At 43.8% G+C, this 15,503-nt stretch overlaps 1 protein-coding gene across 1 annotated transcript; it reads left to right on the plus strand.

Annotated features, from left to right (window-relative positions):
- Positions 1-220: 220 nt before the first annotated feature.
- Positions 221-15,267, plus strand: LOC139377012 (cofilin-2-like). The gene is made up of 5 exons (XM_071120077.1): positions 221-405; positions 8,488-8,646; positions 9,598-9,737; positions 10,143-10,219; positions 14,489-15,267. Exons 1-5 carry the CDS (start codon positions 403-405, stop codon positions 14,602-14,604), a joined length of 495 nt encoding a protein of 164 aa, XP_070976178.1. The 5' UTR covers positions 221-402; the 3' UTR covers positions 14,605-15,267.
- Positions 15,268-15,503: the final 236 nt, after the last annotated feature.

Below are 15,503 nucleotides of genomic sequence, written 5' to 3' on the forward strand. Positions count from 1 at the left end.
TCTTTGAAATTGTTGCATGTTGCGTTTTTATATACATATCTTTTTTGTGTGTGTTTTTTTTGTTCAGTGTACATAGTCAGGTAACTTATGACTTTATTAGCATTGTGATAAGTTAGTGTTTATAAATTGAGTTGCACTGAGCAGAGAGCAACAACAAAGAGCCTTCCTAATGTTCTTACCTATTTTAATATACCTGTTTTTTTTTGGGGGTTTTTTACAGGAAACTGGCCTATCCCCAGGCTACGTTTGCTGTCAGAGGGGAAAACAGGAAGCTGACGGGTGTGTACCACTGCAATCCAACCTCCCACTTTTTCTACCTGCTTTTTCTTTCCCTCGACCAAAGAAGCGCTGGATACACCTATCGTCGTCCTTCTCCTGTCTACTTTCTTCACAGCAGTGTAAATGGTGAGTACTGGGATGTTTTTTGCATCGATGGCGCTTCCTAAACCAACATATTCTCAGTGTTACTATATAATGTGGGGTTAGAGGTTAGGAAATATGTCTTATGTTATGAAACTGAGAGAATAGGTTTTAAAATAACGTATCGAAATGGACAGTATACAATATAATAAAATATAATATATCTATAATATATCTAAATATATATAATATATCTATAATATATCTATAATATATCTATAATATATATATAATATATCTCTCCGGCCCAATATTCACCGATACCACACTGATAATTCTAACAACATGACACTTGAAACCTCAGTGGGGATCTATCCTGAATCTTAGTCTCTTTTGACATTCACGACGTCCAGCTTTTGTCTTACAATATGTTTTGGATTCTTCTGTAAGTAAGGAATATAAAAGGTTTAGGGGGGCATTCGAACTGCCAAAAGTAGTGCACTCTATATAGGGAATAGGGTTGTATGTGCCCTGGTCTAAAGTAGTGCACTCCACATAGGGAATTAGGGTTCTATGTGCCCTGGTCTAAAGTACTGCACTATATATAGGGAATAGGGTTCTATGTGCCCTGGTCTAAAGTAGTGCACAATGTAGGGAATAGGGTGACATTAGTTATACAACCAGCTCCCTGTGTTTTGGCGTCACCAGGGCGGTTCTACGACTAGTTCGGACTTGTTCCTCCTGTCTCCAGGAATGTGGCCGACAGAGGCCTAGAACACTCACAAGGAAACTATGTATGCCAAGAGAGAGACTAAGAAAGTCACTGTGAAAGATCAGGGCCTGTATTCACACAGATCAGGGCCTGTATTCACACAGATCGGGCCTGTATTCACATAGATCGGGCCTATATTCACAAAGATCTGGGCCTGTATTCACACAGATCGGGCCTGTATTCACAAAGATCTGGGCCTGTATTCACAAAGATCTGGGCCTGTATTCACACAGATCGGGCCTGTATTCACAAATATCTGGGCCTGTATTCACAAAGATCTGGGCCTGTATTCACAAAGATCAGGGCCTGTATTCGCAAAGATCAGAGCCTGTATTCACACAGATCGGCGCCTGTATTCACACAGATCAGGGCCTGTATTCACAAAGCGTGCTGACTAATCTAGGGTCAGTTTGGCCTTTTAGTTCATCAATGTATTGACCAGGGGGCCTGATCCTAGATCAGCACACCTACGCTGAGACTCTTTGTTAACATGGGCCCAATAATACTCTCTCTCTCTATACTCCATGTATTTCTCTCTCTATACTCCATGTATTTCTCTCTCACTATACTCCATGTACAGTTGAAGTCGGAAGTTTACATACACTTAGGTTGGAGTCATTAAAACTTGTTTTTCAACCACTCCACAAATGTCTTATTAACAAACTATAGTTTTGGCAATCTACTTTGTGTATGACACAAGTCATTTTTCTAACAATTGTTTACAGACAGATTATTTCACGGATAATTCACTGTATCACAATTCTAGTGGGTCAAAAGTTTAGGGCTCCTTTTTTTCTCAATTTCCATCTGACTGACGTGCCCAGGGTAAACTGCCTGTTGTTCAGGCCCTGAAGCCAGGATATGCATAGAATTGGTACCATTGGATATAAAACACTTTGTGTTAAAATAATGTAGGAGACTATAACACAATAGATATGGTAGGAGAAATGACCATGCTCTTACAATGGAACGTATGGGTGCATTCTGAATTCTAGCTCCCAGGATGCAATTCCGGTGGCTTCCACAGGGTGTCAGCAGTCTATGTTCAAGGTTTCAGGCACGTAACTTCCAAAACGAATAAGAAATATGAGTTCTAGTACAGGGACACAGTCTTGGAAATTTGAGTTTGGGCGCGCGATGAAGACAAGACAAACCTGCTAGAATCGGTTTCCTATTGAACATACTGATAGAAATATTATAGTTTGATTACATTTTAGGGTGTCTGAGGAGTAAATAAAAACGTATTTTGACTTGTTGAAACAAAGTTTAGGGGTAGATTTTCAGATTCCTTTCTCTGCATGTTGAATGAGTGGATTACTCAAATCGATGGCGCCAACTAAACTGACTTTTTGGGATATAAAGAGCTAGAGCTGCCCTGGTCTGCAAGAGCTGCCCTGGTCTGCAAGAGCTGCCCTGGTCTGCTAGAGCTGCCCTGGTCTGCAAGAGCTGCCCTGGTCTGCAAGAGCTGCCCTGGTCTGCAAGAGCTGCCCTGGTCTGCAAGAGCTGCCCTGCTCTGCAAGAGCTGCCCTGGTCTGCAAGAGCTGCCCTGGTCAACTGTAAGTGCTGTTATTGTCTAGGAGCAATAACGGCTCAGCCGTAGGCCACACAAACTCTAAGAATGGGACCGCCGAGTGCTGAAGAGTGTAAAAAATGACCTGTCCTCGGTTGCAACTCTCACTACTGAGTTCCAAACTGCCTCTGGAAGCAACGTCAGCAACAAGAACTGTTCGTGAGGAGCTTCATGCAATGGGTTTCCATGGCCCGAGGAGACGCACACAATCGGTCGGCTGGAGTGGTGTAAAGCTCACCGCCATTGGACTCTAGAGCAGAGGAAACGCGTTCTCTGGAGTCATGAATCATTCTTCACCATCTGGCAGTCCGACGGACGAATCTGGGTTTGGCAGATGCCAGGAGATCGCTACCTGCCCCAATGTATAGTGCCAACTGTAAAGTTTGGTGGAGGAGGAATAATAGTCTGGGTCGGTTTTTCATGGTTCGGGCTAGGCCCCTTAGTTCCAGTGAAGGGAAATCTTAACACTACAGCAAACAATGACATTCTAGACGATTCTGTGCTTCCAACTTTTTGGGAAAGGCCCTTCCTGTTTCAGCATGACAATGCCCCCATGCACAAAACGAGATCCATACAGAAATGGTTTGTTGAGATCGGTGTGGAAGAACTTGACTGGCCTGCACAGAGCCCTGACCTCAACCCTAATTGAACATCTTTTGGATGAATTGGGGGCTATGTTAGCTGCATAGGTTACTCTTGGTTCCTGTGTAATAGAGATGGTGATCTGCAGAGCAGTGAGGGATCTGTTGTCTAGCTATCAGTGTGAAGGACTTACCTCAGCAGTCAGATGGTGATCTGCAGAGCAGTGAGGGATCTGTTGTCTAGCTAGCAGTGTGAAGGACTTGCCTCAGCATCAGATGGTGATTGGCAGAGCAGTGAGGGATCTGTTCTCAGTGTGAAGGACTTACCTCAGCATCAGATGGTGATCGGCAGAGCAGTGAGGGATCTGTTCTCAGTGTGAAGGACTTACCTCAGCATCAGATGGTGATCTGCAGAGCAGTGAGGGTTCTGTTCTCAGTGTGAAGGACTTACCTCAGCATCAGATGGTGATCTGCAGAGCAGTGAGGGTTCTGTTCTCAGTGTGAAGGACTTACCTCAGCGGTCAGATGGTGATCTGCAGAGCAGTGAGGGTTCTGTTGTCTAGCTAGCAGTGTGAAGGACTTACCTCAGCAGTCAGATGGTGATCTGCAGAGCAGTGAGGGTTTTGTTGTCAGTGTGAAGGACTTACCTCAGCGGTCAGATATTGATCTGCAGAGAAACACGTGATGAGTGCCAGGCTCCGGTTCTGGGTTTTCAGTAGTTCATTGTTTTTTGCCATGTAGCTGTGTAGCTAACTACTGGAACTACACACTAGTTCTACAACAACAGAAAGTAAATGATTGAATGATTTCACCCTTCTTTTTTAGCATCAGCCCTCTGCCAAATTTTCACTTGAAACATATTTTTTGTGTTTAATAGGATAAATTTCACATTCTGTGTTTCATCTGACAACAGATCTGTTTTTGTCATTTTCATTCTACAATATTTCAGATTCAGATATGATAATTTATCACAAAGTAGTTTGGATTTTAGTAAACTACTTTAGTTAAGTAAACTATATTTTTTCTTAAGGGTAGCTTTAGTGTTGCTTAACCTTTTTCCAGTGTGATGTAATTGGTTAACTTATATTTCCAGAGTAGCTTCCCCAACTCTGCACATCACGCAGGCGACTCGCTTGCTTCACTGTAACCTGTAGTCACCAGCCTACTATTTAGCTTTGCCTGGTTAAGAAACACAAACTGCTTTACAAAATCAAAAACAATAGTATTGTCTAGCTATTGTCTGTCTGTCCCCTTGAGTATTGAAAAGTAGGCCATCTTTGAATGTGTTGTCTCACTCTTCCCTCCCACTTCCTCGTCTCCCTTTAAGTTTTCAGTCTGTAACAAAAACTAGGCCTTTTTTTTCCAGCGTGAAGCCAGCAGCATGCCTACTCCCTGTCGTCACTTACTTTCAGATATATTTATAGATCTTTATTAATGAAGATACATTGGGTGCCGTTTGAAGAGAAGTGTAAATGATGTGTGTACAGAATCTATCCGATAAGGAAGGTCCAGTCCTGGTCTCCAGAATCAAATCCAGTCAAATCTAATTGTATTGTCATGTGCTTCTCACACAGTGCAATGACAACATAGTAATTAAATAAGTAACATAGGAAAGCAATGAAGTGACATTGTAAATACAGTGCCTTGCGAAAGTATTCGGCCCCCTTGAACTTTGCGACCTTTTGCCACATTTCAGGCCTCAAACATAAAGATATAAAACTGTATTTTTTTTGTGAAGAATCAACAACAAGTGGGACACAATCATGAGGTGGAACGACATTTATTGGATATTTCAAACTTTTTTAACAAATCAAAAACTGAAAAATTGGGCGTGCAAAATTATTCAGCCCCTTTACTTTCAGTGCAGCAAACTCTCTCCAGAAGTTCAGTGAGGATCTCTGAATGATCCAATGTTGACCTAAATGACTAATGATGATAAATACAATCCACCTGTGTGTAATCAAGTCTCCATATAAATGCACCTGCACTGTGATAGTCTCAGAGGTCCGTTAAAAGCGCAGAGAGCATCATGAAGAACAAGGAACACACCAGGCAGGTCCGAGATACTGTTGTGAAGAAGTTTAAAGCCGGATTTGGATACAAAAAGATTTCCCAAGCTTTAAACATCCCAAGGAGCATCAGACCACTGCAAATCTACCAAGACCTGGCCGTCCCTCTAAACTTTCAGCTCATACAAGGAGAAGACTGATCAGAGATGCAGCCAAGATTCCCATGATCACTCTGGATGAACTGCAGAGATCTACAGCTGAGGTGGGAGACTCTGTCCATAGGACAACAATCAGTTGTATATTGCACAAATCTGGCCTTTATGGAAGAGTGGAGAGAAGAAAGCCATTTCTTAAAGATATCCAAGCCACCTGGGAGACACACCAAACATGTGGAAGAAGGTGCTCTGGTCAGATGAAACCAAAATTGAACTTTTTGGCAACAATGCAAAACGTTATGTTTGGCGTAAAAGCAACACAGCTCATCACTCTGAACACACCATCCCCACTGTCAAACATGGTGGTGGCAGCATCATGGTTTGGGCCTGCTTTTCTTCAGCAGGGACAGGGAAGATGGTTAATATTGATGGGAAGATGGATGGAGCCAAATACAGGGCCATTCTGGAAGAAAACCTGATGGAGTCTGCAAAAGACCTGAGACTGGGACGGAGATTTGTCTTCCAACAAGACAATGATCCAAAACATAAAGCAAAATCTAAAAGAAAACCATTAGTAACTGGCTATGAGTTCAGGCTACCCACCAGAGATTCAAATCACTTCTTGATTGGCAAACTCTGCACAAAATTCTCAAAATTGCAAACGGGTGGACATTGTTGCTGGGCAGATTTCTTCTACCAAATCCTGGCCAAATCAAGAGAGGCGTGAATATAACAACAGACGAGCAACAAGTAATACATGCGAACAAAAAAACAGCAGCAACCAAAATACAAAATATGTCAACAACAAAAAAACTGAATCATTTGTTTTTGCTTTGTGCACATAAACCAATATTAATGTGGGACATTTTGTTTGAATTCAGACCCAGTGACTCAGACTTGAGCACTCAGACTTCAGCCATAGGGACTTGACTCGTGACTCGACCATTGGTGATTAGGACTTGGACTCAACTCAGACTTCAGCCATAGGGACTTGTGACTCGACTCGGATTCGAGCACAGGACATTTGGGACTGCTCTGCCTCAAGATTTAGTGACTCGACTACAACACTGGCTTGTGTTGTAGTCTCAGCAAAAAAAAGAAACTTTTTCAGGACCCTTATCTTTCAAAGATAATTCGTAAAAATCAAAATAACTTCACAGATCTTCATTGTAAAGGGTTTAAACACTGTTTCCCATGCTTGTTCAATGAACCATAAACAATGAATGAACATGCACCTGTGTAACGGTCGTTAAGACACTAACAGCTTACAGACGGTAGGCAATTAAGGTCACAGTTGTGAAAACTTAGGACACTAAAGAGGCCTTTCTACTGACTCTGAAAAACACCAAAAGAAAGATGCCCAGAGTTCCTGCTCATCTGCGTGGACGTGCCTTAGGCATGCTGCAAGGAGGCATGAAGACTGCAGATGTGGCCAGGGCAATAAATTGCAATGCCCATATGTTGAGACGCCTAAGACAGCGCTACAGGGAGATAAGACGGACAGCTGATCGTCCTCGCAGTGACAGACCACGTGTAACAACACCTGCACAGGATCGGAACATCCGAACATCACACCTTCGGGACAGGTACAGGATGGCAACAACAACTGCCTGAGTTACACCAGGAACGCACAATCCCTCCATCAGTGCACAGACTGTCTGCAATAGCCTGACAGAGGCTGGACTGAGGGCTTGTAGGCCTGTAGTAAGGCTGGTCCTCACTAGACATCACCGGCAACAACGTCACCTATGGGCACAAACCCACCATCGCAGGACCAGGCAGGACTGGCAAAAAGTGCTCTTCACCGACGAGTCGTGGCTTTGTCTCACCAGGGGTGATGGTCGGATTTGAATTTATCGTCGAAGGAATGAGCGTTACACTGAGGCCTGTACCTGATTTGGAGGCGGAGGGTTCGTCATGGTCTGGGGCAGTGTGTCATAGCTTCATCGGACTGAGCTTGTTGTCATTGCAGGCAATCTCAACGCTGTGCATTACAGGGAAGACATCATCCTCCCTCATGTGGTACCCTTCCTGCAGGCTCATCCTGACATGGCCCTCCAGCATGACAATGCCACCAGCCATACTGGTCGTTCTGTGAGTGATTTCCTGCAAGTAAGGAATGTCAGTGTTCTGCCATGGCCAGCGAAGAGCCCGGATCTCAATCCCATTGAGCACGTCTGGGACCTGTTGGATCCGAGGGTGAGGGCTAGGGCCATCCCCCCCAGAAGGTTGCAGGTGCCTTGGTGGAAGAATGGGATAACATCTCACAGCAAGAACTGGCAAATCTGGTGCATCATGAGGAGGAGATGCACTGCAGTACTTAATGCAGCTGGTGGCCACACCAGATACTGACTGTTACTTTTGATTTTGACCCTCCCAACCCTTTGTTCAGGGACACATTATTCCGTTTCGGTTAGCCACATGTCTGTGGAACTTGTTCAGTTTGTCTCAGTTGTTGAATCTTATGTTCATACAAATATTTACTCATGCTAAGTTTATTTTCAGCCAACATAGTTAACGGTGAGAGGACGTTTCTTTACATATCAGGCATTTATGTTGTTTGCGAACTATTGATCATTGATCACATGGTGCAAGAATTTATGAAATTAATGGATTATTGAATGTTATGATGGACACAGCTTTCTAGAAGTAAAACATGCACAGCCTATGCTCAACAAACTCGAACCCGAGAACGAATCGTTTGGGGGGGGGGGGGGGGTTGCAGTTCGCAAACGACTGTACTTATCACCCTCATGGCAGTCAAGCAATGCATTCCACCAAGAGTCGTTCAAAATGTAGTCGATTGTGGCCACAACTAGACCTCGTTTATAATGTTTCAAGAAATAATTGTATTTGTTTGCCTAGCAATCAACACGTGTACATTGTTTTAAAGCACATTCTCAGTCACAAATGACAGCTCCAATAAGCCTCCTATGCTGAACGACATGTAAACGTCTTCTTCTTCTTCTTGTCCTTCTCTCCTATGTGACCATTGAATTCTTCTTCTTGTTCTAATTCTTCTTCTCTCCTTTGTGACCAGGCCTCTGGAATAGCGGTCCACGATGACGTCGTTCACACGTTTGACAAGATCAGGGTTCGCCTCCAGGGGGCTGACAAGCAGGAGCAGCTGAAACTGGTGCTCTTCAAGATCAGCGACGATGGGAAATGTATCATCGTGGACGAGGACAAATGCCTGAAGGTCAGAAGTGGCATGAATAATAGTATATAATTATCAGTTAATAATATAGGACATTTAGCAGACACTTTTATCCAAAGTGACGTAGTTATATGCACATAATTTGTTTAACATATAGATGGTCCGGGGGAATCGATCCCTCTATCCTGACATTGCAAGCGCCATGTTGTACCAACTGAGATCCAGAGGACCAAGTGTTTAGGCATTTTAAGCCCTTTCTCAATTCCTATTACCTTGATTCCTTGCATCGTCTCTCCTCGCTTCGTTCTCATTATTAATTGGAGAAGAAGGTCCAAGGGGAGGGGTCTTCTTCCCCCCCCCCCCCCCCCCCCATACTACTGAGACGGTCAAGGCGGTAGGATGCGAGGAATCACAGAAAGAATTTATGGGCTGCATCCTAAATCTCATAAAGCTCTGTTCAAAAGTAGTGAACTATTTAGGAAAGGGGGGATACCTAGTCAGTTGTACAACTGAATGCATTCAACTGAAATGTGTCTTCCACATTTAACCCAAGCCCTCTGAACCAGAGAGGTGCAGGGGGGGGGCTGCCTTAAAGCAGCCCCCCAGGGAACAGTGGGTTAACGCTCCTACCCTCCAGGCTACCTGCCGCCCCCGTAGGAAATAGGGTGACATTTTGTAAGCAATCGGAGCGTTCGGGCAACTTATAGAATGGGCTCCATGTTAGTGCCTTTAATGAATTCCTTTTATCCATTCATGACAGGTGTTTGCTACCTTGTTCTAATCCTAGACATTCAGTTACACGTAGCATTGTTTAAAATTCAGAACATTCTGTATAATGTAATTGGGCGCTAACATGGCTGCCATATAATTATGCAGAAACCGCAATGTCCGAACTTTCTTACTATTATAATTGGGGTTAGGGTTAATAACGTGAATATCTGGAAAAAGCTCTATGTAATTTGTTATCAATTAATCAATTACCAATCAATTAAGGTCAAGGACCTGAACGGGGAGGAGGACGTATTCAGGAAGATCGTCAACATGATGCCGACAGATGACTGCCGCTATGCCCTGTACGACTGTTCCTGGGAGAGCAAGGACAGCCCCAAAGAGGACCTGGTCTTCATCATGTGGTAGGTTGGACCATAGAGTTAGAATCACTAACCCTGTACGACTGTTCCTGGGAGAGCAAGGACAGCCCCAAAGAGGACCTGGTCTTCATCATGTGGTAGGTTGGCTAAAAAGTGAGAATAACATAGGTTAAAAAGAGTTTGAATGAATAGATTACAATAATTAACCCAGTATGACTGTTCCTGGGAGAGCAAGGACAGCCCCAAGGAAGGTGGACTATAGATCATGTGTTAGGTTGGACCGTAGAGTTAGAATTACATGGACTGTACACCATGGATAACAATACTATGTCGGCCATATTGAATGGAGGACGTGTGTGTGTGTGAGAGAGAGGATTTGTTAATTGACTCAAGGCAGAATGTTTGGGAGTACTTTCTAAACGTAGTATTCTTCTGTTTGAATCGCAGGGCTCCAGAACACTCAACGATCAAGAAGAAGATGAAATACGCCAGCTCAAAGCAATACATTAAAGCAAAGTTCCAAGGTAAGAGTTTAGGTGTCTTTCAAAAACGTTCAACCTCATCTCATGAGTTGGTAGGGTAGCCTAGTGGTTAGAGCGTTGGACTAGTAACCAAGTTCAAATCCCCAAGCTGACAAGGTACAAATCTGTCATTCTGCCCCTGAACAGGCAGTTAACCCACTCTTCCTAGGTCGTCATTGAAAATAAGAATTTGTTCTTAACTGACTTGCCTAGTTAATTAAGTTTAAATGTTTTGTCCAGGAAGTTGTCTAAAAGGGTTTGAATTTGTGGTTGCCTTAAAGTTCCAAGGTAAGAGTTTAGGTGTCTTTCAAAAACTTTCAACCTCATCTCCTTTCCACAATCAGATGGGTATGTTCATTGGGCACCAGACGGAAGAAAATGGACTGAAACAGGGAAGACTGGCTTGTCAAATTAGATACTCTCATTTTCAAAAGCCTTCTATTACATGACTTCAAAGCTATAATCCACAGTTGGATTTATAGATGAATCATGAAACAAATCAAATCAAATGTTATTCATCACATGCTTCGTAAACAGGTGAAATGTTTCCCAGCAATACAGAGAGAAAGAAAGCAGAGAAATAATAGAAAAGTAATAATAAATACACAATGAGTAACGATAACTTGGCTACATACACGGGGTACCAGGCTATATACACGGGGTACCAGGCTATATACACGGGGTACCAGGCTATATACACGGGGTACCAGGCTATATACACGGGGTACCAGGCTATATACACGGGGTACCAGGCTATATACACGGGGTACCAGGCTATATACACGGGGTACCAGGCTATATACACGGGGTACCAGTACTGAGTAACGATAACTTGGCTATATACACGGGGTACCAGAACTGAGTAGATGATAACTTGGCTATATACACAGGGTACCAGTACTGAGTAGATGATAACTTGGCTATATACACGGGGTACCAGTACTGAGTCCATGATAACTTGGCTATATACACAGGGTACCAGTACTGAGTAGATGATAACTTGGCTATATACACAGGGTACCAGTACTGAGTAGATGATAACTTGGCTATATACACGGGGTACCAGTACTGAGTCCATGATAACTTGGCTATATACACAGGGTACCAGTACTGAGTAGATGATAACTTGGCTATATACACAGGGTACCAGAACTGAGTAGATGATAACTTGGCTATATACACAGGGTACCAGTACTGAGTAGATGATAACTTGGCTATATACACGGGGTACCAGTACCAAGTAGATGATAACTTGGCTATATACCCAGGGTACCAGTACCAAGTAGATGATAACTTGGCTATATACACGGGGTACCAGTACTGAGTCCATGATAACTTGGCTATATACACTGGGTACCAGTACCTAGTAGATGATAACTTGGCTATATACACTGGGTACCAGTACCTAGTAGATGATAACTTGGCTATATACACAGGGTACCAGTACTGAGTCCATGATAACTTGGCTATATACACTGGGTACCAGTACTGAGTCCATGATAACTTGTCTATCTATATACACGGGGTACCAGTACCTAGTAGATGACAACTTGGCTATATACACCGGGTACCAGTACCTAGTAGATGATAACTTGGCTATATATACACTGGGTACCAGTACCTAGTCGATGATAACTTGGCTATATACATGGGGTACCAGTACTGAGTCCATGATAACTTGGCTATATGCACGGGGTACCAGTACCTAGTAGATGATAACTTGGCTATATACACGGGGTACCAGTACTGAGTAGATGATAACTTGGCTATATACACTGGGTACCAGTACTGAGTCCATGATAACTTGGCTATATGCACGGGGTACCAGTACCTATTAGATGATAACTTGGCTATATTCACTGGGTACCAGTACCTAGTAGATGATAACTTGGCTATAGACAAGGGGTACCAGTACCTAGTAGATGATAACTTGGCTATATACAAGGGGTACCAGTACCTAGTAGATGATAACTTGGCTATATACACTGGGTACCAGTACCTAGTAGGTAATAACTTGGCTATATACACGGGGTACCAGTACTGAGTAACGATAACTTGGCTATATACACGGGGTACCAGAACTGAGTAATGATAACTAGGCTATATACACGGGGTACCAGTACCGAGTCCACGTGCAGGGGTACGAGGTCATACCTATTGACTCTTGAGCAATATTACTTAGAAATGCCTCATGAGCTGAGTTCAACTGTCGTACCCAGTGGCCAGGGTGAATGAGGTGGCCAGGGTGAATGAGGTGGCCAGGGCGAATGAGGTGGCCAGGGCGAATGAGGTGGCCAGGGCGAATGAGGTGGCCAGGGTGAATGAGGTGGCCAGGGCGAATGAGGTGGCCAGGGCGAATGAGGTGGCCAGGGCGAATGAGGTGTCCAGGGCGAATGAGGTGGCCTGGGCGAATGAGGTGGCCAGGGCGAAACGAGGTGGCCAGGGGACATCAACAGGACATCCTAGTTTTACACACACTTGCAACATTTTGATGGACATCTAGCCTAGCCATTTTGATGGACATCTAGCCTAGCCATTTTGATGGACATCTAGCCTAGCCATTTTGATGGACATCTAACCTAGCCATTTTGATGGACATCTAGCCTAGCCATTTTGATGGACATCTTAGCCTAGCCATTTTGATGGACATCTAGCCTAGCCATTTTGATGGACATCTAGCCTAGCCATTTTGATGGACATCTAGCCTAATTTACTGTATTATCTTTGACTGTGTCATGAACTAAAAACAACTCATGATGTTTTCATCTGATTGTCAAACAAATCACTTCAGAAAGCAGGTTAAGTAGGTAACCTAAGTCCAGCCTCGGAACAGTGCACTGTGCACCTGCCATTTAAATAGAAAGGGACATCTAGTAAAACACCATCCGTGGAATCACATTCAGTCTACAAAGTAGCGTGTATTCATAGATGCCAAGGGAAACCAGGCTTCCCCAAAATATTTGACAATTTAAAAAAAGGAACTAACTTAAATCCGTATTTCATAATTTTCATTCAATTCACTAGAGGCTGAATCCATTGCACCAGAGAAAGCATCCAAGCGTGGCAGACAGCACCTCTCTGTCTCAGTATGTGTAGACCATGTATCTGATGCTGTCTGGACAGTGAAACAGCACCTCTCTGTCTCAGTATGTGTAGACCATGTTTCTGATGCTGTCTGGACAGTGAAACAGCACCTCTCTGTCTCAGTATGTGTAGACCATGTAGCTGATGCTGTCTGGACAGTGAAACAGCACCTCTCTGTCTCAGTATGTGTAGACCATGTTTCTGATGCTGTCTGGACAGTGAAACAGCACCTCTCTGTCTCAGTATGTGTAGACCATGTAGCTGATGCTGTCTGGACAGTGAAACAGCACCTCTCTGTCTCAGTATGTGTAGACCATGTATCTGATGCTGTCTGGACAGTGAAACAGCACCTCTCTGTCTCAGTGTGTGTAGACCATGTATCTGATGCTGTCTGGACAGTTACTGGGGTGACCAATCAGATTTCAGGGGGACACTGGCCACCCTGGACCACACCCTGGACACGCCCCTGATCTTACCTCATCAGAACCCAAAATATAAGATTGTTTTACTCCAATGTTTGTAAACAACATAAATGTAAACAAATACTGTATAGACTCATAGCATGGATAAAACTATAATTTTTATATCATGGATAGTCAGTCCTTGCATACATAGCGCTGTCTATGAATTAGAGTGGTTCCATTTCTCCAGGCCCGTCCATCAGCTGTTTACCAAAACAGAGACAGGGTCCACTTTGTTATTGTTTCAACATCGGATTCTAGCGCTCATGAGCCTGATGAACAGCGGATTCTAGCGCTCATGAGCCTGATGAACAGCGGATTCTAGCGCTCATGAGCCATGAGCCTGATGAACAGCGGATTCTAGCGCTCATGAGCCTGATGAACAGCGGATTCTAGCGCTCATGAGCCATGAGCCTGATGAACAGCGGATTCTAGCGCTCATGAGCCTGATGAACAGCGGATTCTAGCGCTCATGAGCCTGATGAACAGCGGATTCTAGCGCTCATGAGCCTGATGAATGACAGAAATGGTAGAGGAGTGACCTTGGGTGGTCTAGCATGCTAAGGTCCTCCAGAACCGCAGCATGGGGTAGAAACCTGCCTATTTCACCACACTCCCCCCAGCTCCAATAAACTAACTAAAATACGTTTAGGATTGGGACTGCCCCATTCCTTTTTAAAAAAATAAGAGAATTGACTGACTGGCTGTGTTCTCGTGTGTTTCACAGGTCTGAAGTTTGAGTGGCAGGTGAACGACATGTCAGACGCCAAAGACAGCTCCGTCTTCATCGATAAACTGGGAGGGAGAGGAGTCGTTAAAAGACTGGAGGGGAGAGAGGTCTGAGGTCCTGACTCCTGACGCCGCCGTACAACACGGAATCAAAACCAGACCTGGATTCAAATACTATTCCAAATCCTTCAGATAGTTTCAGCGTTTGCTTAAGGCTGCTTAAGAGTGCCAGGTGGGCAGGTTTTTGAACATTTAGGGATTTTCTACTGATTGCAACAGGCAAGCTCAGTCAAGCACAGCAAAAGTATTTAGAATTATTTTGAATAGTTCTTGAACCCAGGTCTGTTCAAAACACAGAAGCAGCCCACTGCCGGTGTCTCCAACTGAACTGTCCAACGACAGAGTGTGGTAGTTGATTTGGTCTTTGTAGAAACATGCCTTGGTCAATGAAATAGTTACTCATGTAGTTGATACATTTGACATTTTTCCAGACGTGACTGCTCCACGATTTATACAAATTCACAGGCATTTCCTGTATCTTGGGATCCTGGTATCATCTTTGAATGTGCTTTTATTTGTGGTATCTTGTGTCTATTGACTCTGTTCCAGAACAATCATGTGATTTTAAGCATACCGTTGATATCACACCTTCCATGTTTGCTGATGTTTTGTCTGAATTGGAAAATGTCACAATAATATTGTTAAAAAAGGAAGATACCTCCACAGAATGTCGATGGCCACCACTTTATAATAAAGAGGAACTGGATTTCCAGTAAACTGCCCTGGATTCATTAATTTTCTTTGTCTGTCTGTCTGTCTGTCTGTCTGTCTGTCTGTCTGTCTGTCTGTCTGTCTGTCTGTCTGACTGCCTGCCTGGATTCATTAATTTTCTTTGTCTGTCTGTCTGTCTGTCTGTCTGTCTGTCTGTCTGACTGCCTGTCTGTCTGTCTGTCTGTCTGTCTGTCTGTCTGTCTGTCTGTCTGACTGCCTGGATTCATTCATTTTCTTTGTCT

Source organism: Oncorhynchus clarkii, chromosome 20 (genome assembly GCF_045791955.1).
Source record: "Oncorhynchus clarkii lewisi isolate Uvic-CL-2024 chromosome 20, UVic_Ocla_1.0, whole genome shotgun sequence".
Lineage (NCBI taxonomy): Eukaryota > Metazoa > Chordata > Actinopteri > Salmoniformes > Salmonidae > Oncorhynchus > Oncorhynchus clarkii.

Excerpts from the sequence above, each read along its gene's own strand:
- LOC139377012 (XM_071120077.1), top strand. Across the intron at positions 8,647-9,597 it reads ACGAGGACAAATGCCTGAAG|GTCAAGGACCTGAACGGGGA; the intron begins GTCAGAAGTGGC and ends CAATCAATTAAG. Across the intron at positions 9,738-10,142 it reads GACCTGGTCTTCATCATGTG|GGCTCCAGAACACTCAACGA; the intron begins GTAGGTTGGACC and ends TTTGAATCGCAG.